At 45.2% G+C, this 25,125-nt stretch overlaps 1 protein-coding gene across 1 annotated transcript in view; it reads left to right on the top strand.

Moving 5' to 3' along the window:
* The window catches only part of CHD9 (chromodomain helicase DNA binding protein 9), a 499,652-nt gene that overhangs the window by 184,695 nt on the left and 289,832 nt on the right, over nt 1-25,125 (top strand). The window contains 2 exon segments of the mRNA XM_033940083.1: nt 2,203-2,324; nt 22,755-22,998. Coding sequence (XP_033795974.1) covers nt 2,203-2,324; nt 22,755-22,998 — 366 coding nt within the window.

Consider the following 25,125-nt stretch of genomic DNA (forward strand, 5'->3'; position numbering starts at 1 on the left):
AACTTCCTCTCTGACATCAGAATTGACGTCGGGGGAGGGGGGAAGAAGAATGCTTGTGGGCCCGGCGCGGGTCTGGCTTTTGCGGTGTTGGAAAAGCAGGGAGAACGCAAAAGCAATGCGAGCCTATCGTGGAACCCAGGATTGGCTCCGCGATCAAGTCGCGTTGCCCTTGTGATCTACTGGTCGATCGCGATCGACCTTATGGCACCCCTGTAGTAGAGTGTTTAAATTAAAAACGATCATAAAATAGAGCTTGCATTGTTATTGGTTAGTGGATTCTGCAGGTAAACATTTAAATATTGTGAAAAAAGCAAAGTGGTTTTCTGAAATAATTGTAGTTGGCCTATCGTTCTAATAGGACCCGGTAGTCTGTTCCAAATCTCTACCAACTTGAAAGTATAGGACTGACAAAGTTTCCCAGTTTCTTTCTTTCTCTTTCTCTCTTCCAGACCTCATTCCATTCCCCAGCCAACATCTCTCTCTATCCCTCTATCTCTATCCCCCCATGAGTCCAACTTTCTTCTTCTCTCATCCCCCAGATCATGTGCAGCACTTTTCACCACTGCCCACCAGCCCCATGTCCATTTCTCCTTCTATCACCCCTCTCCAACACCATGCCACATCTCTCCCTCCATCACTATGCCCAACATTCTTCCCCCTTGCATCCCCTTCAATCTGTCCCTCTGGTTTTATTTTTCAATTTGTCCCTCTGGTCACTCTCACCACTATATCCAACATTTCTCCCTCTCATCCTTCTATTTCCCATGCATCTCTACCTCACTCTTCTCTCTCCATGCCCAATTTTCCTTTCTTCCTTTCCCCATGTGCACCATCTCTCACTCACACACTCATGCTCAACAATTCTCCCTTTCTTTTCCCTCCACACCTATGTCCCAAGTTAGTGCACCCTTCCTCTCTCCATTCTGTGTCCAATGTTTATACCCCCCTTTCTTTCTCTGTCGAGTTTGTGCCCCCTCACTGCCTTCCTGCCTTTGTCCCACCCCCTTCCTCCTTCCCCCAAAGCCGACCTGTGCTGAAGCCTGCCTGTCCCCTGCTGAACCTGCTGCCGATTCCTCCCTGCCACCCGACATGCTCCATTCCCTCCCCACAGCAGCCGCTGCCACCCGACACGCTCCATCCATCCATTCCCCGCCGCAACTCTGGACAAGGAAGGGCCAGGCACATGTAACGATTGCATGCGGCCTGCCCACAAGCCTTCCCCCAACATTAATTCTGACGTCTGAGAGAAAGTTCCGGGCCAGCCAAGCAGCGATTGGCTGGCCAGGAACCTTCTCTCTAATGTCAGATTTGAGGGATGGTGTGGAGAGGGGATAGAGATGCTGGATAGGAGGGTAGTTGGGAAGAGAAAGGGAGAGATGGTGGACCCTGGGGGGTGGGGACAGAGAGAAAGATGCTGGATAAATGGGTAGTTGAGAGATGGGGATGGCGGGGTCCATCGCTGCAACTGTGGGGATGGAGACAAAGAAAGGAAAGATGCCAGACCTCCGGGGGAGGGAAGGGAAACAGAAGGGGAAGACAGAGATGGAAGATGGATGGTTAGCACAGAGAAAGAAGAAAACGACAAATGGGCAGGAGACCCTGGCAAGTGAGTTATCAAAAGACAAGATCCTGGGACCAACATGATTTGAATAATGACCAGACAACAAAAGGTAGAAAAATTAATTTTATTTTCTGTCTTGTGATTACAGTATGTTAGATTTGAAATGTGTATCGTTCCAGATCTGGTGTTAGATAGCAAGTGTGAACTAGGAACTAAAAGAGAAAGGAAAAGTATTTTTTATTTATTTTGTTTGCATCACAGAGCTGGCGTGGGGTTGGAGAGGTTGTTCCCCTATACTTCTACTAAGACTAAGGGGTCTTTTTATTAAGGTACACATTTAGTGCACGCTAAATTGGTTAGCATACCTTAATAAAAGGCCCCCTAAGTATCTTAATAAAAAATTTGGCCCGTGACTTAGCCTATGTTTTAGATTTCGGCCCCTTATGTGATTAAGTTTGACACCCCTGCCTCTTAGATTGTGAGCCCTTTGGGAACAAGGACATACTTAAGATACCTGAATACAAATTGCCTTGAGCTACCAATGAAAAACTGTATATTAAATCAAAAAAATATCTAAACATGTATGTACAAAAATAAATAAAATAGATTTGTTAAGCAACTTTTGTGTCTTTACCTTAAAGGATCGGCCACCTTTCAACTCCTGGAAGAAGATAGAACAGTCTAGGGATTACAAAAATGGCAACCAGCTCAGAGAATACCAGTTGGAGGGACTTAACTGGCTCCTTTTCAACTGGTACAATAGGTATGTACATCAGTCATACAAGTTGAACTATTTTATTATCTTTTATACATGGATAAATAATTGGGGTGTGGCATTAATGATATAGTTTTTCTAGTGCAGACTCAGAATTTCCGTAGTTAGTTACAAAATAAAAGTAGGCTTTATAACAAGGGACACTGTAAATGTGCAGAGTATATTCCATTTTGTGCAAATGTACAGACGTTTGAAGAATATTTGATAATCTTTAATGTCTTAACAGCTGTCATAAGAAGAGCACTTTGTTAGAATTCAGAACTAAAATGTAAAATAGAACCAGCCAGGTTCATGATAACTGGAAGATTTATAGCTACCCATAGATGCAGTTCTCAGGACTACTATAGTACTAGTGGTTAGCTGGAAAAGGGAAGGGAATGGGGATTTGTATACCGCCTTTTTGTTGCTTTGGCATTTCAAAGCTGACATTCAAAGCTTAAGTGACTTAACCAGGGTCACAAGGAGCAGCACCAAGATTTGATCTTACAACCTTTGGACGCAGTCCTAAAAATATTTGTAGAGGTAACCTGAGTGATGTTTACATAGAGAGCCGTAATTTCCAGCTAATTATGTTTTAAGCATATGCACAGTGAATATCAATGAACTAGATTTTCATTCAGTGTCTGTCATACAGGCATTGTGGATATTCTGAAAACCTGACTTACTTGAGGGTTCCCCGGGATAGGTTTGGGAACCACTGTTACAGAGGAATGGGACGCCTAAAGAGTCAACAACTTATATTTTTAAAAATGTCTCAGTTGGATAAAGATATCTGCTGAACTTATTTTGTCCTCATCAGACTAATTGTTTTGTCTGTTTCTTAGAAGGCAGCACAGTTTATCTAATCCTACATTTGGTCAGGTGACCATGCTTGACCCTGACTGGATGAATTCCTTTGAAAACGCATTTGAAAAGGCAAAAGCCATTCATTTGCCGTGCACAGTAATTCCAGTGCTATTTTAGCTACATTCCTTTCCTTTACATGTTTGGGCTAGATTCACTAAGCAAACCGATCGTGTACCGACCAGTTTTCCATCCGGCCTGATTCACTAAAGCCTGTAGCGATCCTCCCATGCAAATTAGTAAAACCTCATGCAAAATAGCCAAACGATTGATTCACTAACAATTGTTTGGCTATTTTGGGTTGGGTTTTACGATTGCCAAACCTGACTGCTGCAGACCTGTCGGTAACTGAGTTACCGTCAGGTCTGCAGGCTTTTTGACAGGCCTGTCTGTCTTTTTTTATTCTTTTTTTTTTTGATGGGGCAGATATTTTGCACGTGTTACACACGCAAAATATCTGCCCCATTAAAAAAAAAAGAATAAAAAAGACAGGCAGGCCTGTTAAAAAAAAGAAAAAGTTAAAAAAAAAAAAAGTCTCTTCCCCCACCCCCACCCCGCGCCAACACCCCACAAAAGGCAGGAGTGTTGCCAACTCCCTCCTGCTATGTTACTCCCCCTGATCTTGTTTGGTCGGGCCTGGCCTGAGCCACCTCCCTCCCTGTTTCTAAATTAAAAGTCATGCTGCCGGGCTTGAAGATCTTTGTAAGAGCTTCCGAGTGCTGCACTGCATCCTTCGGGTGGGATACTCACTAAACTTTCTTCAGGTGCCTCCAGATCGCCCTCCAAGAGAGTGTCCTTCAACTTTGTCGCAACTTCCCCTTCTTCTTCAGGAAGGTCAGGCTCTTCTTCGCCTTCGAGCTGTCGAGGAAGTTGCCTTAAACCAACGGGACATGGGCTTTTATTCCCGTTATTTTCTCGTCCCAAAGAAGACGGGAGATTTGAGACCTCAGATCTCAGAGTCCTCAACAAATTTCTAGTCAAAGAGAAGTTTCGGATGCTTTCTTTACCAACTCTGTATTCCCTGATGAATCATGGAGATTGGCTATGCTCTCTGGATCTAAAAGACTCTTACATTCATATCCCGATTCATCCAGCCTCTCACAAGTATTTAAGATTTTGGGTGGGGAATCTTCATCTCCAATACAGAGTTCTTCCATTCTGACTCGCCTCATTCCCCCAGAGTCTTCACGAAGTATCTAGTGGTGGTGGCTGCAGCCCTCCGTACCCAGGGTCTTCAAGTTTTTCCTTACCTGGACGATTGGCTCATCAAAGCCCCCTCTCAACAAGGGGTTATTGCAGCGACCCAACAGACTATTACGTTCCTCCAAAGTCTGGAGTTAGAAGTCAACTTTCCAAAATCCCAATTGACCCCATCTCAGTCTCTCCAGTTCATTGGGGCCACTCTAGACATGGTCCAGCTCAGAGCGTTTCTACCTCCACCACGTCAGGATACCCTCATTCGCCTTTGCCATCAAGTGTCTCATCTCGCATCAATTTCAGCAAGACAAATGATGGTTCTGCTCAGTCACATGGCTTCCACAGTTCACGTGACACCTTTTGCTAGACTTCATCTTCACATACCTCAATGGACCCTGGCATCTCAATGGCAACAAGCTACCGACCCGCTTTCTCAACAAATTACAGTAACTCCTTTGTTGAAGCAGTCTCTCCACTGGTGGATGCTTTCTTCCAGTCTTTCCAGAGGTTTGCTGTTCCACAATCTCCCTCATCAGAAGGTTCTCACAACAGACTCTTCAACCTACGCATGGGGAGCCCATCTAGACGGTCTCCGTACCCAAGGTCATTGGTCTCCTGTGGACCGTCTTTGTCATATCAATCTGTTGAAACTCAGAGCGATTTTCAATGCTCTCAAAGCTTTTCAACACCTTCTTCATGACAAAGTAGTCCTTGTCTGGATGGACAACCAAGTCGCCATGTACCATGGCAACAAACAGGGAGGAACCGGATCTCATTCTTTGTCATGAAGCTCTGAAGCTGTGGGATTGGGCAATCCATCACAACATCTTTCTCAGAGCTGTCTACATTCAAGGTCAGCACAACTGTCTGGCGGACAAATTGAGTCGTCTTCTGCAACCACATGAATAGACACTCAATTCTTCGCCTCTACATCAAGTGTTTGCTCGATGGGGGACTCCTCAAATAGACCTCTTTGCCTCTCCCCTCAACAACAAGCTGCCTCAATTCTGCTCCCAAATATACTCTCCCCAGCATCTCGAGGCAGACGCTTTCCTACTGGATTGGACGGGTCAGTTTCTCTATGCCTAACCTCCATTTCCTCTGATTCTCAAGACTCTTGTCAAACTCAAGACAGAACATGCCACCATGATTCTGATAGCTCCTCGGTGGCCCAGACAACCGTGGTACTCCCTTATACTTCAACTCAGCACCAGGGAGCCTCTGCTTCTACCGAGTTTTCCTTCTCTGCTTACTCAGGGTTCCTTGCTACATCCCAAACTACAGTCTCTACACTTAACAGCTTGGTACCTTTCCACCTAACAGACTCTCTACAATTTTTCCAGTCTGTACAAGATGTTTTGGTAGCTTCCAGAAAGCCGTCCACTGGGCAATGTTACGACCAGAAATGGACTAGATTTTCTGCTTGGTGTTCCATTCGCCATATGGAGCCAATATCTACCTCCTTGGCTTCTGTTTTGGACTATTTACTTCACTTATCACAATCTGGACTCCAGTCTACATCTATCTGAGTCCATCTCAGTGCGATTGCTGCTTTTCATCAGCCTCTTGATGGGAAACCTCTGTCTGCACACCCTGTGGTTTCCCGCTTTATGAAAGGACTTTTTAATGTTCACCCACCACTCAAGCCACCTCCAATGGTCTGGGATCTCAATGTTGTCTTGGCTCAATTGATGAAACCTCCATTTGAACCAATTGATACGACTCATCTCAAGTACCTTACTTGGAAAGTAGCTTTCCTGATTGCCCTCACCTCATGATTCCTCAGTGGACCTGGCGTCTCAATGGTCGCAGATCTCCGACCCTCTGACTCGACACATTCTGGTCACTCCTGCTCTGCTACAGTCGCTTCGCTGGTGGATGCTCTCTTCCAATCTCTCCAGAGGTTTGCTGTTTCACATGCCTCCCCATAAGAAGGTCCTCACGACCGACTCCTCGAACTATGCTTGGGGGGGGCTCATCTGGACGGTCTCCGCACCCAGGGCTATTGGATGAGTGAGGATCGTCTGTGCCATATCAATCTACTGGAACTCAAGGGCGATTTTCAATGCTCTCACTGCTTTTCAGCATCTGCTTCACGACATGGTGGTCCTCATTCGCACGGACAATCAGGTCGCCATGTATTAGGTCAACAAACAGGGAGGCACGGGATCGGCCTCCCTCTGTCAGGAAGCTCTGAAAGTTTGGGATTGGGCGATTCGCCATAACACCTTCCTCAAAGCTGTCGACATTCAGGGGGTGGACAATGCCTTGGCGGACAACTTGAGTTGTCTTCTGCAGCCTCACGTATGGACTCTCCATTCCACGCCCCTTCATCACATCTTCTCCCTGTGGGGCACGCCGCATATAGACCTCTTTGCAGCTCCCCACAACTTCAAACTGCCTCAGTTCTGCTCCAGGATCTACACTCCTCATCGTCTCGAGGCAGATGCTTTTCTTCTGGACTGGGGGAATCTCTTTCTGTATGCGTTTCCTCCGTTTTCTCTCATTCAAAAGACTCTGGTCAAGCTCAAGTCCGACCGGGCCACCATGATTCTGATTGCTCCTCGGTGGCCCAGGCAACCTTGGTACTCCCTTCTTCTGCAACTCAGCAGAAGGGAGCCTTTCCTTCTGCCAGTGTTTCCATTTTCAAGTTTTCAAGTTTTAATTTATTTGATGTATCGCTTATTACAAACTAAGCGATTAACAAAATATAACAAACATTGTTGAATTATATATTATTGAACATTGAAGGGATTAAAATTAACAATATATTAATACTACTTTAACAGAAAGGGCATTGGACACACAAAACAATATAAACATACTATGACACATATGGAATAAACATGAGGGCAAAAAGTTACAAAAATATTGTTTCCCTAAAGGGAGAGAAAGTGGTCTGAGAGGGGAGGGAGGAAACATTTAGGAATAACTTATAAAATCTGTTTACTTACATTTAAAACACTATTATATAAGACTCCTGCTTTTATTCATAAACTTTTAATACCTTACCATCCTACTAGAACATTAAGATCTACTGATCAAAATTTATTAACAATACCTTCATTGAAATTGATCAACACAAGGCGACAATTTATATTTTCCATAACAGCCCCTCAAACCTGGAATGCTCTTCCAATTTTTATACGGAACGAACAAGATTTAGTAAAATTTAAATCATTATTAAAAACATTTCTTTTTAATGATGCTTTTAATTCCTGATTTAATGATGCTTTTAATTCCTGATTTAATGATGCTTTTAATTCCTGACTTTTTAGTTATTATTTTTCCTAATGTGTTTTCCTATGTTTAATCTTTTATATAACGAATGTATTTCACAACCCTATTTTTACCCAATGTAGTTTAATAAGTTTTAACCCCTGTAAGAATTGTAAATCCCTATGTTTGGTTTGTCTGTTTGTTTGCTCTCTTTTAACTAAATTTGGATTTGTACATCGCTTTGAATTAGAGAAAGCGATTAATCAAGAATAAATAAAAAACTTGAAACTTGAAACTTGAAGGGATTGAAAGTTCAAAAATAGAAATTAGCAATGAAGTGAATTTAGAGGTCAAAAGAGATTTTAAAAAGAAATGATTTTAAATTAGTTTTGAATTGATTTAAATTTTTATTATTTCTGATATATAGAGGAAGAGTATTCCAAGTAAGAGGAGCCACTACAGAGAAAATGTCATGGCGTTTTGTCCTTACGCAGCATCAGGGATCTCTGCTTCATCCCAACCTGCAGTCACTACACCTGACAGCTTGGTTCCTCTCAGCATAACTCCCCTTCAGTTTTCACCAGCTGTGCGGGATGTTTTGGAAGCTTCCAGGAAGCCTGCTACTAGACAATGCTATTCCCAGAAATGGACTAGATTCTCTACTTGGTGTTTTTCTCATCACAAGGAACCTCAACATGCCTCCTTGTCCTTTGTTTTGGACTACCTTTTGCACCTATCTCATTCTGGCCTCAAGTCTACATCAATCAGAGTCCATCTTAGTGCAATTGCTGCTTTCCATCAGCCTCTAATGGGGAAACCTCTTTCTGCACATCCTGTGGTTCCAGATTCATGAAAGGACTTTTCCATGTCAATCCTCCCCTCAAACCGCCTCCAGTGGTTTGGGACCTCAATGTTGTTCTTTCCCAGCTTATGAAGCCTCCATTTGAACCTCTTAACAAGGCTCCTCTGAAATATCTCACTTGGAAAGTGGTGTTTCTCATTGGCCTCACTTCTGCTCATCGAGTGAGTGAGCTTCAAGCATTGGTTGCGGATCCACCCTTTACAGTGTTTCATCATGACAAGGTGGTCCTTCGTACTCATCCCAAATTCCTTCCCAAGGTGGTCTCGGAATTTCATCTGAATCAATCCATTATTCTTCCTGTGTTTTTTCCAAAGCCTCATTCTTACCCTGGAGAATCAGCTCTTCATACTCTGGACTGTAAGCGTGCTTTGGCTTTCTACCTGGAACGCACCAAGCCACACAGAACTGTTCCTCAACTTTTCATCTCCTTTGATCCAAACAAGTTGGGACGCCCTATCTCTAAGCGCACCATCTCCAACTGGATGGTGGCTTGTATCTCTTTCTGCTATGCCCAGGCTGGATTACCCCTTTCCCGTAAAGTCACAGCCCATAAGATCAGAGCAATGGTAGCCTCTGTAGCCTTCCTCAGATCGACGCCTATTGAGGAGATTTGTAAGGCTGCTACTTGGTCCTCGGTTCATACCTTCACTTCTCATTATTGTCTGGATACTTTCTCCAGATGGGATGGACAGTTTGGCCAAACAGTATTACAAAATTTATTCTCCTAAGTTTCCAACTCTCCCACCATCCCATTGTGGTTAGCTTGGAGGTCACCCATTAGTGAGAATACCTGCCTGCTTGTCCTGGGATAAAGCAATGTTACTTACCATAACAGTTGTTATCCAGGGACAGCAGGCAGCTATTCTCACGTCCCACCCACCTCCCCTGGGTTGGCTTCTCTGCTAGCTATCTGAACTGAGGAGACGCGCCTGGTGCATCGGGCAGGAAGGCACTCGCGCATGCGCGGTGTGGGCAACTTGAAACTTCTGAAAGTTTCTACAAGCAAGTATGCTTGTGAGATGTCCACATCGGGGCTCCGTTGGATGACGTCACCCACTAGTGAGAATAGCTGCCTGCTGTCCCTGGATAACAACTGTTACGGTAAGTAACATTGCTTTATCCAGGGACAGCAGGCAGATATTCTCACAACCCACCCTCCTCCCCTGGTTGGCTTCTTAGCTAGTTATCTGAACTGAGGTACCTCACAGGAGATGCACGCCCTAACTCGGGCGGGAAGGCACTCGCACATGCGCAGTGCAGCACTCGGAAGCTCTTACAAAGATCTTCAAGCAAGTCTGCTTTTGAGGCTGTCCGCTCCGGGGCTCCGTTGGTGATATCACCCACTGTTGAGAATATCTGCCTGCTGTCCCCGGATAACAACTGTTATGGTAAGTAACTGTGCTTTTTGCGCCTTGCACACCGTGTCCTTGAATAGAGACCAGGCTTGCTCTACAGTCTGCCAATTTGAGCTGTTCCTAAGTTTCTTCCTTACCATTACCCTTATCGCTTCGTAGTTTCCTTTCTTGAAGTTGAAAGTTTTCCCTGTGGTTCTCTTTCCCTTCGATATTCCTACTTCAACTTTGAACTTGATCATATTGCGATTGCTGTTTCCCAACGGTCCCACTACTTCCACTTCCTTTGCAGGTCCTCTTAGCCCATTAAGGATTAGATCTAGAGTGGCATTCCCTCTCGTCGGTTCTCTGACAAGCTGATCCATGAAGCAGTCCTGTATAGCTTCCAGGAATCCGGTCTCCCTTGCACATTTTGAGTTTCCAAAACTCCAGTCTATCCCGGGATAGTTGAAGTCTCCCATAATAATCGTGTTGCTGCTTTTGCATTCTTGTTTCATCTCGGCTTCCATTTCTTCATCGGTAGCTTCGGTTTGTCCAGGTGGACGATAATACAGGCCTATCTTTATCTCGGGCCCTTTCCTTCCCAGTATTTTAACCCATAGCGATTCCAGTTTGTTGGTCATCGCTGCTGTGTCCACTCTGGTCGAGTGTATGCATTCTTTTATGTATAGGGCTATTCCTCCTTCTTTCTGACCTGACCTATCTTCGCGATAGAGTTTGTACCCCGGCAATGCTATGTCCCTTTTGTTTTCTTCATTCCACCATGTTTTGGATACTCCAATGATGTCTAGGTTCTCAATTTTGGCCACGACTTCTAATTTCCCCATTTTGTTCCTTAGGCTCCTTGCATTAGTATATAAGCAATTTAAGTCCTGGTATTTTTTCGTCTTCATTTCCTTTCCCTGTGCTTTGATCTTTATTTTCTTTTCCTGTGCTACTATCCTCTTATCCTCCTCTTCTGGATTAGTCATCTCCTGTGTTTTGCCAGTTGTTTCTTCCCAGCATTTTACCCACTTGGTATCTTCATGGGAAACCTTCTTCCGAATCGTCGACTCTTGGTCGATTGTCGACTTTTCCCTTCTTCTTAGTTTAAAGCCTGCTCCATTCCTCTGCCGCGCTCAGGTGCAGTCCATCTCTCCTGAAGAGCTTGCTCTTGCCTCAAAACGTTGTCCAGTTCCTCATGAAGTAGAACCCCTCTTCCTCACAACATCTCCTCATCCATGCATTTATTGATTGTAGTTCCGTTTGCCTCTTCACATCTGCTCTCGGTACTGGTAGGATCTCTGAAAATGCAATCTTCTGCGTCCTCATCTTCAACTTCCTTCCCAGAATCTTGAACTGTTCTATCAGTGCACTTCTACTGTAATCCCTCCTGCTGAAATCATTTGTCCCGATGTGGATCATTACTGTAGTGTCTTCCGTCTCTGCTCTGTCTAGGATCTTTCTGATTTTGTCAACGATATCCTTTGTTCTCACTCCTGGGAGGCAGGTCACCAGTCGATCCTCTCTCCCACCTGCTATGTGACTGTCTACTTGCCTTAGGACTGAGTCTCCCACTAGGATCACAGACTTTCACTTCTTCAGTTTTTGCTCCGGTCATAGGTCTGTGTCCTCAGAGTGCTTCGCTGCTTCTTCTTCTATGTCCTCGGTGTGCTTCGCTGCTTCTTCTGGGTATCAACTAGACCTTTCCTCTCCTTCCTGCGGGATTCCTCTGTGGGTTTCTTCCTTGGAGTCATCTTCCCCTTGTTCTCCCTTCCATGTTGGTGTGTCTTCATCTTTCTTCTGATGTTCGTGTTCTTCCACTCTCCTCCTGTAGGCATCCTCAATGAATTCCTCGAGTTCTCTGACTTCTTCCTCAATGTGCCTCCCTCTCGTGAAGTCCTCCGCTGTCCTGACAGGGTCTTCTGTGATGTAAAGTCCTTCCAATTCTTGTATCCTGTCCTTTAGTTGCCTGACTTCCCTCTTCAAGCTTTTCAGCTCCTGACACCGACCGCACACATATGACTGCCTCCCCGAGGGGAGGTAGTCATACATGTGACAGATTGCAGAACACTGGAAAGCTCATCTTCTGGAATTCCTCTGCAGTGTTCTCCCTAGAGCCTTTTAGCGGGGCGCTCTGCCCGGTTAATTTAGATGACCTCCCAGCTGTCATCTCAGTCCCAAATCCTGCTACTGCTGCTGCTTCTCAAACATTAAAAAAATCCCACAAAAAAAACCAAACCCCACCCTCTCACAGGTTTGGGAATTCCCCGGGCTGACTCGGCACAGCCTGAAGAGTCGTCAGAAGTTCAACGTTTGACTCCTGCCTCAGCCTGACTTTTTAATACTGCAGAGCGGTGCACAGACGGTGTACTGTGGCTTTGATCCCACAGCTGACTCCTTACATCTGGGCGCTTTCAGTGCGCAGGCCCCCACACCAGTGTGCTCATCGGCGGGGCCACCGCACACATTGGAGACCCCAGCGGACAGATAGGCTTACATGAGCCACTTAAGCAAATGGTGCAGAGCATGCGCAGGCTGCGTGAGAGTGCAGCGTGTGCGCGCCAACGGGTAGCTTTTGTGTGGGGGAAAGGTGCTTGGCAGTCTGAGTATCCTGAACAACTCCACCTGATATGAGGAGCGTAGAGCCGTGTAGTTTCAGGCCTCGGTGGGTCGCCATTTTCGCATGGGCATGCTGCTAAACCGGCATAGTGTGCAGAGCCCCGAGGGCACGAGCCTACAGCGGGAGATAGTGAAGTGAGGAGGGAAGCTTACAACTTGCTGCTTTTACTTGCTCTGGGCCTTCCTCGCTGTTGGGTCCTGCCTACTGTTTCCGCGAAGGCAGGACCCGGCAGCGAGAAAGGCCCGAAGCAAGCAAGAGCAGCTAGTTGTAAACTTCCCTCTTCACTGCCCTATCTCTCGCCTTAGCCTTTAGCAAATTGTGAATGCTGCGCTGCGGGGGGGGGGGGGGGAGGGGAGGGGAGGAGAAATGTTGCACTCAGTGCACTGTGGCCAATTGGAGGGGGGGGAGAAAGAGAAATGCTGCTGCTGGCACTGCAGGGGGGGGAAAGAAATGCTGGTATTGCGGGGGAGGGGGGAAGAAATGCTGCAGTGTGGCCAAGTGGAGAGGGGGAGAGAAATGCTGCTGCAGCACCCAATGGAGGGGGGAGAGAAATGCTGCTGCTTTTGCACCCAATTGGGGGGAGAGAGGGAAGGAGGGAGGGATGGAGAAGGAAGAGGAGAGGAAAGGAAAGAGATTCCAAGACCATGGGAGGGAAAGGAAAGGAGATACTAGACCATGGAGGGGGAGGGAGAGATGTCAGGGCATATAAGGAGGGGGGGGAAGAGACAGATGCCAGACCAGGTGAAAGGATGGAAGGAAAAGAGAGAGATGTCAGGGCATGGGGGGAGGGAAGGGAAACTAAGGAGACAAATGCAAGACCACAGGGAAAGGAAGGAAAGGAGGTGCCAGAGCAAAGAGAGAGATGCCAGGGCATGGGGGTTGGGAAGGGAATGAGATAGAGATGCCAGGGCATAGGGGAGGGGGTGGAGACAAAAATGGAGATGGGGTGAAGCTGAAATGAATCATGTACAAAGGAGAAAGGGCACAGGATATACAGTTTATTGAAGGACATAAAAAGAGGGAACATGCCATATAGAAGAGAGAGAGGGTGGACAGTAGAAGGAAGGGATGGGTAGAGAGAGGGCAGAGGCTGGGTGGAAGGGGCAAAGAGAGAGGGCAGATGTTGCTTGGAAGGGATAAAGGACAAATGCTGTATAGTAAGAAGAGTGAAGAGAAGATGAAGCAGAAACGACAAAAGATAGAAATTTTTTTTTGTTGCTTTACTATTGATAAAAATTTATAAATAGGAAATGGAAATAAGGCAATTTTTATGGGGACTAAACCCCTTTTCCTCAGGTCAGGACACGATACCATAATAGCAGTATACTGTACTGTCTTGAAGAAAGATTTGGCTTCTGAAAGCTAATTGGAAGATGGATTAGTCCAATAAAATGGTATTTTCTTATTTCTCGTTATTTGTTTTACTTCTGTTTGTTAAGTGGTGATTATAATGTATCAGTTTTTTCAAATTTACATCAACTGTCTTTATATTTTGCACAGTATTAGGGGACATGTGTCACTGTTTCTGTGGTGTTGCAGAGTCTGGTTTCTTGGCGGTTTAATTTAACTTTTGTCTACATATTTCTATTTTAGTTTGTGATTATTCCATATTGGGCGAGGGTGTATCTGTGTGTGTATGAAAAGGACATGGCTTTTTGTTAGCATCGACTGTACAGGATTAATTGATTGTGCAGGATCTGGCTTGTTTAGTTTTACAATGCGTGTATTGGTATTCTAGTGCTCACTGCAGTGTTTAAGATGCTGCCTTTTCCTAGGTGCACCCTTGTTGTGTGATTCATGGATTATTACTAAAAATAACTTTTTTATATAGAGGAGGGGGTTGTTAAAAATGATCAGCACTGGCTGTCATATATACTAGGTACACCACTGGATTTAATGACCCTATTCTAACCACCAAATTTCCTTGTCCCCCCCCCCCCGACTACTTTATCATGCCACCCATGGGGAGAGATGGGGTGGGGGGCAGTTGGGAAGAGAAAGGAAAGAAGTTGGATCTGGGGATGGAAGGGAGGTAGGGAGAAATTTTAGGCCTGTGGATGGAAGGCAGAGAGATGCAGCATCTCTCTTTTTTTTCCCTCCATTTCATTGTTCAGTATCAAAGGGGGAGGGAAGAAGAAAAACAGAAAAGAGAGGGAGCAAAATATTGGACCATGGGAATAGAGGAGGAGAGATGGACCCATTGGAGGGCAGGAGGGATGAGATCTGGGATAAGAAAGGGGATGGAAAGAAAGGGACAGGGAGATATAGCCTGACCAGTGGAGAGAGGGATGGGATTCTGAAAGTGGTAAGCCTTGTGGATAAGGTCAAAATGGAGATGACAAGATGAGAGAGAGCAGTGACTGGTAGAAATGTGGTAAAGGGGAGTAGATAGAAGGGAATAGGAGGCTGGGAAAGGAGTGAGATGGGAAATGGGAGAGCTAGGGACTGAGAGAAGATGGAGAACTGAAAGGTAGCTGAACATTTAAAAAGAAGAAGGGTGAGAAAGAAGGCAAGATTTGAGTGGACAGAGGCAGAAAAGAAAAAGTTAAGAAAGCTGAAAAGGAAAAATCAATAAGTTGGAGATAGGCATAAGAAATAAATGGAACGACAGAAGAGGAGAAAAAAATGGACAGCTGACACTGGAAAGAGAATTAGTTGAAGATAGAGAAAAAGCAGAAAGAGAAACTGGGACCAAAATAATGGAAAAACAAAACATCCATATAACAAGGTAGAAAAAGTAGTTTTATTTTGAATTTATTAACTGGAATATGTTAGCTTTGGGATATGTGCATCACAATTATTTTTGTATTCAGTGGTGTAGTCATATACAACTGATTTGGGGGAGGGACTGGAGCCCAAATTAGTGGATGGACACCAAAGTTTTTCCCCGCCTGAGTACAATTTACAAATACTAGAGCTATTGGGGATCCCCAAGCCCTGTCACCTGAAGACATCTTCCTCAAGTCTGACAACCCAAAATCTCCAAGCTTTGCAGCCAATGACAATATCCTTAAGCTGTCACTGCTTTCAAGCATGCATGAAAGCCAAGGTGGGGGGGGGGGGCAGTGGAGAGGGAAGGCAGCAGCTCTGCAATATTGCTGCCAGCTCCAGAACTTGGGAAGTTGGAGGGGGGAGGAAGTGGCCGTCAGTTGGTGAGGCTTGGGGATCCCTACTAGCTACAGCAGAGGAGATGTTCATTTTGAGGGAGCCTAAGCTCAAAGTGGGAGGCCCAAAAAAGCAGTAATATTTACCCTGACTGAACGATCCTCCACGTGCGTCAATGACAGCTGATGCAGCATCCTCGCTCTGATGAGGCTCACCTCTGAAGAGGCTCACTGTAGCTGTAATAGAAGTGAATGGGAAAACCAGGAGAGCACATCCCTGCTCATCAGAGTGGGGATGCGGAAATCTGTGGCTGCTCCCACTGTCAGTGGTGTACGTGGAGGGATCACTCAGTCAGGGTAAGTATTACTGCTTTTTTTGGGTTCCTCTCCACAGTGTCCCTTTAAATGAAGGATTATTATTAGATACTTACATCCTCTATATTAGTGATTGCAAATTTGGGACCTGCTCGGCCTTTTTTTTTTGCTCATCAGCCAGTGTGCGGCCCCAGAAAATTTTTTTTCGGCCAATGTGGCCCAGGGAAGCCAAAACGTTGGACACACCTGCCCTGCTCCTTCACCGTGAGCAGGGAGGGGTAATTTGCATAGCACCAAATTTGCACCACCAAATTTCTCCATCCTGCCCCACCCGGCTACTTTTTTGTGCCACCCGGCTGGAAAAAATTTCTGGGGAGAACACTGCTCTGCTTCCATTGCTGTCCGCTTTTTTGGAGTACTCTCTTTTATTTCACTGGTTACTTTTTGCTTCTGTGTGTGTGTTCTCTTCTGTGCTTGTTTCTTGCTACGTCCCTATTCCTTGGTTATATGTTTTTCCCTGTATCCACTTCTAATGTGCCGCGTTTGTCTAGTGTTGTTGCGTTCAGTGTAGACTAGTGTTGTGGTGTTCTGTGTTGGTTGGATTTCCTAACTTTAGGATAGCAGTTTGCGTGTGTCCTGCTGTTGTTACTTATGTATGTGCCCTCTGTCTGCTTTGTTTTTGCTTTTATGTACTTATTTGGGTATTTTAGCTGTGTTATTTGTTGACTTCCTTACCTTGTTGCCCTTCCTTGGTGTCCTTGGGTGTGGTGATTCTGCCCTTCTTGAGGCCCTTCGCAAAGGCGCTCTCGCTAAGGCAAGCACCTTTGCTGTTCGCCTTCGCCACGCTCCGAATGGCTGTGTGACGTTGGCTCCTCCCCTTTTATGGAGGAGTTCGGCTCTGGCGTGCTGCTGACGTTGGAGGGGTGGGCGGAGCTATCTCTCGCCTCTGCCCCTCACTATGTCCTGCCTGCCTGCTGCCTCTCTCCCACTTGCTGTTCCTCTCTTCTGCCTGCCTGCCTGCCTCTCACTCCGCTCTCCTCAGCCACCTCCCGACTCTCTTCGGCCGCTTCCTTCGCTATTTACAGCGTTCTCCATGCCGAAAATAGTCATAGAAATCCGCGCTATCAGATCAGTAGAATGTTGCATCTATCCCATGCCATCCTGAAGACCGGATACAAAACGCTGTCCTCGTGCCTGTTTAGTTAAGCAGGCCAACAATTTTCCCGAACGGTTCCCATAACAATGGTATTGAAACTTCTGATAAAACAGCATCTTGATTGTATGCTCATGTACATGGGAATTAAGAGCTGTCTCCACAGAAATTAGATGCTCCTTAAGGGCTCAGGATGGCTGTTGAGTATACAGTCGTTTTGCTGCTGCCAATTCTCATTCTAAACGGACGATTCCTCTAGACAAGTGTCTATTGCGAGCTATAACATACGCAATACAATCCCCTCTTAAGCATCACCATAGCAGTACTCCAGAACAGAATGGGGTCCTGATGATGTAAACTGTAAAAATTCTTCCCATTTAGCTGTCAAGTATGTTTTAAAATGCTCATCCCGAAACAAGAAATCGCCAACGGCCGGGCCCCGCAAACCAGAGCCCACATTCACATCTATCCAAACCAATACGTGATCTGATATCACTGCGGGTCCAATAACCGCAGAGTCAATGTTAAGAAAGGCCCGGCTCGTGGTGAGAATGTAATCTATTCTAGAGAGTGTTCCATGTGCCTGCGATCTATGTGTATAGTCCCTTTTTGTCGGATGTAGTAAGCGCCACGGGTCAATCAAGTCCAAGGCGGCACAAAGATATGGAATACCTCATTTCTGCGCTCCCCCTATAGATGGTCCCGGAGAGGAGTGGTGACAGTTCAAATCCAATATTTGATTATAGTCGCCAACCAGAAATACCGGGTCTGTCACCCGCTCTAACAACAGGGCTGTAATACGTTCAAAAAATGAGTGATCATATATGTTTGGAGCATAAGCATTTAAAAGGTAGAACGAGTTTGTTCCCACCATCAGGTAAAGCAATGTAGGAATGCCCCACAAAGGAAACACACACACACGCAATCATAGAATCGGGAGGAGGTGCTAGAAAGGGCTAACTCTGAGTCCCTATTTATTATGCTTCTAAGGTAATGACATCATAGTAACTCCCTCGTTTACACATCTCATGATTGGTGGGTACAAAGGTACATGGTTTTACATTGGTGGATACAAAGATAGGTACATGCTTTTTACCTCTTGATTACCTCGTGCTTTTACCTCGTGATCATCCTCCAACTCATCTCTTAGACAAGGGCCTGATTAACACATGGACAGGGCCTGAGTCTTTGCACATATGCAATGCCTGTCAGCTGATGTCCTTACCAAATAAGGACAGCTCAAATAAGATAAGTATGTGACAGTCCAAAGGTTATAATGCATGCTCCTTAGCCTTAAGCTGTAGGCAAAGTCTGATTGTTGCCCATATAAGTGATGCTTAAACAAGATAAGAGATAAGATAAGGGTAAACCTGTGTCAGGTTAATATGTGGCAAAAGTCTCGTGACAAGATGCTAGTATTTTCCCTTTACTTAGAATGGTTGCATGGCAAGAAGGGAGAGGGAATGAAAAACAGGGCCTCAGATCCAAACACATGCCTAGATCCACACACAGGCCTAGATCCGCACACAGGGCCTAGGTCAGTGTGCCGACCTGGCCTGCGTTCAGAACTGCCTGTGTGCTGACCCTGCTTGTGTTCTGATGCCCTGGATCAGAACTTATCAGATCTCCATCCCTACAAAGCAATAAGTAACTTCCCTGTGGATTGCTTTCTACAACTCGGGCTGTATAGGGCAAGGATTTATGAATTAAGATCGCTATACCCGCTTGCTTTTGTGGAAAGGACGCATAAACCGCATCCACCCAGGCTCTCCCCAACTTGGAATTTTCTAGATCAGTCAGGTGGGTTTCCTGCAGGCAGACTATGTCGGCCTTATGACGTTTCAACTGGGTCAAAATTTTTGTTCTCTTAATAGGGGAAGTAATACCCGATACATTCCAGGAGATAATTCTCAATGTAGTGGCCATAGCCTAATTAGGGTATCAAATACCTAGGCAAACAGTAGCAACTGAAACAATGTCGAGCCATCCCGGGTTCCCAGCCCAACCCAGATAGCAAAGGTAATAACGGGGCCCTCACCTTCCTGACCTCCAGGTCATCAGTAAAGACCACCAAACATCGTTATCAGGACCCACCAGCCCACATATCCTAAAGAAGGTCACAAACCGCCACATGGTCAAAATGCTATTACCCACTCCCACCCAAATCCCAATCCCTACTCCCCCCCTCCCTCCCTGTCCCCGATCCCACATTCCTATGCTATCACAGCTATAGACCCACACCAGAGTGGTTCTAGAGGTGTGAAAGATCACGAAGAGGTGCCTCCCCTAGCCCCGAGTCCCCATCAAGACCAAGTACAAGATCCCCTCATGTACCTGCAACTTCTCAACCAGAGTAATAAATAGGTGCTGAACTAAACCTCATCAGCCAAAACAGTACAAATACAGTAATAACAAAATATACACAGAATTGAACAAAAACAATAGAACCAGTTGTAATAACAGACGTAATAAGGAAAGCAGTGCGGCTGTAGACCCCTCAAAAACAGGGAGTCACAAAATTGAGGTTTGAACAACAGCAAAAAGTAATATCAAAACATGTCACCCAACACAGTCAAGAGAGATCCTGTGAGTGAAGCACATGGGTGTTCAGTTAGTTAGCCACCTCCAAAGAAGAATCAAATGTATGCCACTGTCCTTGCTGATGTATGCGCAGAACAGCTGGGTAGGCAAACACAAACGGCATTTTTTTTTTCCGACAAGGTGGAACAAATCGGGTAAAACAATTTTCTTTTTTCGGTCAGCGTCGCCGAATAATCCTGAAAAATTTGCACTTCCAAGTCCTCATATTTCAGAGTCCCGAATCTGCTTATACTTCAGCAGTATTTCTGCTTTATGGTTATAATTAAGCAATTTGACATTAACCATCCTCGGGTGTGCCTCCCGGGTGTACTCCCTGCCCAAACGATGTGCCGTTCCAGGCATAGGGGGACCAGTCCCTCCCACATGAGGAAGGTAGCAGCCAACCATGTTTGCATGGCCTGCAATAAGGCAGATCCTGACACTGTCTCTGGAATGCCAAGAAAATGGAGATTAGACCTGCGGGAACACATAATTAGTGTCTTCAATGTTTAAGCCCTGATCTCCAAATTAAATTGTGTGTTAAGTGTTCCACCTTGCAAAAGCGTTCCATTAAAGCCCATCATATTCAATGGGAGAAGCTGTTCGAGCTATGGACATCAGAAAAACTGCAAAGCCATCATCTTTGTAAAACTCCTACATCGATATAGGGAAATCTCCTAGGATCAGGGAAGACAGTTTCTGAACCATTCTCTTCCCAGTAAGCATTGCAGGTCTCTATAGAATTGAGACTCTTGATGCAGACCACGCATCGACACCATTGATCTAAAGATCTGCAGGTTAAGAATAGTCTTACTAGGCCGGACCAATGATCCATCAAGCCCAGTAGCCCGTTCTCACGGTGGCCAAGCCAGGTCATTAGTACCTGGCCAAAGCCCAAGGAGTAGCAATATGACATGCTACCGATCCAGGTCAAGCAGTGGCTTCCCCCATATCTTTCTCAATAACAGACTATGGACTTTTCCTCCAGGAACTTGTCCAAGCCTTTCTTAAGACCAACTACACTATCCGCTCTTGCCACAACCTCTGGCAATGCATTCCAGAGCTTAACTATTTTCTGAGTGAAAAAAAATTCCTCCTTTTGGTTTTAAAAGTATTTCTTTGTAACTTTGAGTGTTCCCTAGTCTGTAATTTTTGACAGAGTGAAGAATTGATCCACTTGTACCCGTTCTATTCCACTCAGGATTTTGTAGACTTCAGTCATATCTCCCCTCTTTTCCAAGCTGAAGAGCCCTAATCTTACAGACTTTGCCGTTGTGCTTATTGAAGAAGGATTTACGTATCTTTTATAAAAAAAAGTTACTCATTTTTGTTGGGGGGCTAAAAAACCTAAATTAAAGTTGATATATTTGCTGGGGAATTGGAATAAAGGGGGGTTAGGTCTACCGGATATGTGGATTTATAATTATGCATATCTGCTTCATCATTTGGGAGATTGGATTAATGAGAGAAGTATTTACACTCCTCTTCGGATGGAACGGGAGTTTTATGCTCCTTGTGATGTGTTTGCATTATTACATAGTGCACGGAAGGCATTGCCTTCTCATATTTGTTCAAGTTTATTATTCAACACATTACGGATGGCATGGTGTTGGCTTGTGTGACTCTTAGGTGGGAATCCGATGATAACTGATCTTTTGCCTTTGCAGGGTAATCTGGCCTTTCCTCCAGGACGAGACTCTAGAGAGTATAGGTTATGGGGACTAAGAGGAGTTAAAAATTTGGAACATAGTTTAGGGGATGAAGGAAAAATGTTAACCCATGCTGAATTATTAGCTAAGGTGGGGGTGACCTGGGGAGTGTGTGTGAGAGGGAAAGGAAAAAAAAAGAAAATTGGGCATAGAGAGAAAGAGGAGAGACGTAGAGATGCATGGAGAGAGAAGGATGAGAGGAGAAATGTTGGGATATGGTGATGGAGAGGGAACAGAGGGACAGATTGAAGGGGATGCAAGGGGGAGGAACGTTGGATATAGTGATGGGGGAGAGATATGGCATGTAGCTGCAGAGGGGTGATAGAAGGAGAAATGGACATGGGGCTGGTGGGCAGTAGTGAAAAATGCTGTACATGATCCGGGGGATGAGAGAGGGAGAAATGTTGGATGTGACAGTAGAGAGGGTGGGAGAGATGCTTGGATCTCTCAAGACAGAGGGACAGTGAATGAGAGAGAGGGAGATTTGTTGCCAATAGGGGTGGAGAAGAGAGGAAGAAAAGTTGGACTCATTATATATTATTAAGATCATATTGTGTATGTATATGAAAAATGGATGGAAGAAATTGGATTACAATTAGTACTACTGTTATGGGGTGGAATCAGGGGCAGAGCTTGGGTGGTCTGGGGCAGAGCTTGGGGTGGGGGGTTATTCGGTTGATATTTGTTAGGCTTAGGGGGTAGTTGGCTTGAAGAAGTTGAGAAACACTGCTCTACAACACTGGAGAAGGAGGCGGAGCTGAACAATGTAGATTTCATCCTTCTGCAATCAACTCGTGAGTATGGGAATATCACTTATCAGGACTCCTAGACACATCTACCAGAAAGAAAATCATTGAGGTAAGAACCTAATCTTCCATTAGCAATCCTGTAAATGACATTAGTGCTCTTTTAAAATTTGAGTTCATTAATGTATTAACTAAGGGCTCGTTTTATTAAGGTGTGCTAGCGTTTTTAGTGCACGCAGCAGATTAGCATGCGCTAACCCCTTGCTACACGGCTAGATCTAATGCCAGCTCAATGCTAGTGTTAACGTCTAGCGCGCACGGCATTGTAGCGCACGCTATTCCGCACGTTAATGCCCTAACGCAGCTTAGTAAAAGGAGCCCTAAGTGTGCATGGCCACAGAGTTTGATGTGCACAATGTCTCATTTGTGCCTTTTGTAGAGAATGAAGTTCAAAATGTCCTAAAAAAATAAATTTGTTTTGTGAAGCACTTGAAGCAGGCTAATGTGAGTTGGATGAAACTACAGTTTTATCTATATTGAAGAATTGTCTTGATTTCTTGAAACACATGAAAAATATTCAGAGCTATGCTTTTTTGATGTTTGCTTTACTGCAGCATATTAGTTGTGTTTTAATCTGACTTTTATTCCAAACTGTTATTGGATCAGGAAGGTAATATAGAGTAGTCAGAAAACAAAGGGTGCTGTAGTAATGTGCAGTATATTATTTTTGTTTCAGACAGAAATGCATTTTAGCAGACGAAATGGGACTGGGCAAGACTATTCAGTCTATTACATTCCTTCATGAAATTCTCTTGACTGGAATACGAGGACCTTTCTTAATCATTGCCCCACTTTCCACTATTGCAAACTGGGAGAGAGAGTTCCACACATGGACTGATCTTAATGTTGTGGTATACCATGGCAGCATGATTAGCAGACAGATGATACAACAGTATGAGATGTACTGTCGGGATTCTCAGGTATTTTCTTTCTATCTTTATTTCTGCACTATTTGACGCATGTGTTCTCTTTGCTGTTTTCCCTTCAGTGTTAACTATTTTATATCTTAAGGGGAAAATTGTTTTCTATAAATGTATAATTTCCAGTGCAATAGGTATGTCATACTCAACAAGTGGATTATCCCCCCATGGTGTCAAGCCATTTGCAGGAGGAATCCACTCCGGATTTTTTCTGTGATTCTCCAACTTCACTGGGAGCTCTACTGCCACCTACAGTTTTTCCCTTCTGAATGTGAGCCGGATGGAGTGTTTCTCTTCTAGTCTCCCTTTTTCTTATTTTCTTAAGTGTTTTCAACCTTTATTCTGTGTTTTTTGTGCTTGGAGCTTTCACTCTGGGCTGCAGCTGACAGGCCAAACCCTGGTGGTACCTGTTAGCCAGCCTACACAACTATTTTTGGAGCTTGGGTCTATCCGTGCTTAGCAGACTGTTAGGCATCTGTACGAGGCTTAGTGGTGTCTTGTAGGGTGCTGGCTGCATTTTCACCTCCCCCCTTCTGCTTTCGCATCTATTGGTATGTGAGAATATGGTCAGACACCGTGTCTGACTGGCAGCCCGAAGATCAGGGTTGAAGATGCATTTCTAGCATGAAGTACACTATACCCTCCGTATCCACGGGAGTTAGTGGCAGAGCCGACCCGCAAATATTAAAAAAACGCAAATAATATTCAGGCCGGTTCTGCCCCAACCCCCACTTCCCCCCGGCTATTTTAAAGCCCTGTAAGCCCCCCCTTAAGCCTTACCTGGTGGTCAAGCTAGTTTTTGGGGTAGGAGCGATCTTCCCATGCTTTTGCCCTGTGCAGATCACTCACAGGAAATGGCTGCCTTGAGCTCCCATAGTCTCTCGAGACTGCGATGGGAGCTCAAGGCAGCCATTACCTATGAGCGATCTGCACTGGGCAGGAGCGTGGGAAGATCACTCCTGCCCCGAAAACCCGCCCACCGTAGCTGCACCATTTTAAAACTCCCTGCAGCCATACAGTTTAAAACACCCACCATCCTGCACCTTTTAAAATAGGTACCCGCCCTCTGATGCCGCCTCCATTGTCATCGCTGCAGTCCCTGGTGATCCAGCGTGTGTCCCTCCCTTGTTAACGGCGCACAGGTCAGGAGCGCAGACGTCAGCAGCAAGCTTTACGCACTTCCGCTTGCGCCTGCACTGTTTTCTAAATGGCTTCGTCAGTTCTTGCGGGACTTGCGCAAGCAGGAGCGCTGAAAGCTTGCTGCTGACGTCCGCGCTCCTGACCTGTGTGCGGCTAGCGAGGGAGGGCTACACGCTGGACCACCAGGTACGGGGGATGATTTAAAAATACTGGGGGGATATATCTAGAAGTACTGGGAGGGGATGATTGATCTAAAAATACTAGGGGGATGGATTATCTAAAAGTACTGGGGAGGATGATTGATCTAAAAATACTGGGGGGGATGATTTAAAAAGGTATGGGGGAGGCTGTGGGGCGGGCTGGCTGCCATTACGTTTGTCTACCATTAGACGTGCTCACCCCTAGATGTGCCCTGTACCTTGTCCTGACCTACCACTAGACCACCAGAGGGGGGACACAGTACAGGGCACACCATATGGTTCAAAATTATTTTTTCTTGGTTTTTCCTCCTCTACAGGTGGGTGCATCTTAAGGTGAGGTGCGTCTTATGGAGCGAAAAATACAGCAGATCTGCTTAATTTCTCTTCTACTCCCTGTTTCTTATTTTAAAAAAAAAAAACTTAAAAAAACTCCTCTATATTGTACTGATGGGCTTCATATTACTACAGCAGGAAAAATAATCCATGCGGAGAAGTTTAATCAATATGTTTCTAGACATTTAAACTAGAAGGTGGGGGGGGGGGTGTATGTATGAAGGACAATTATAGAGATCACCCCGTCAAAAGACAAGATGTGATGGTAGTAAAGATTGCAACATAAACAATATCAGCAACTCTCTTAGCATTGGAACGGAAAGTGAAACAGAACAAAAAACTATACGAAAAAGGAGATTACCGCTGAAAAATAGCTGGAAAGCGATGACCACAAATGCTCGCAGTCTAAGCAACAAAGTTCATGATCTATAAGCCCTGATGTTAGAGGCAGATC

Source organism: Geotrypetes seraphini, chromosome 4 (assembly GCF_902459505.1).
Source record: "Geotrypetes seraphini chromosome 4, aGeoSer1.1, whole genome shotgun sequence".
Lineage (NCBI taxonomy): Eukaryota > Metazoa > Chordata > Amphibia > Gymnophiona > Dermophiidae > Geotrypetes > Geotrypetes seraphini.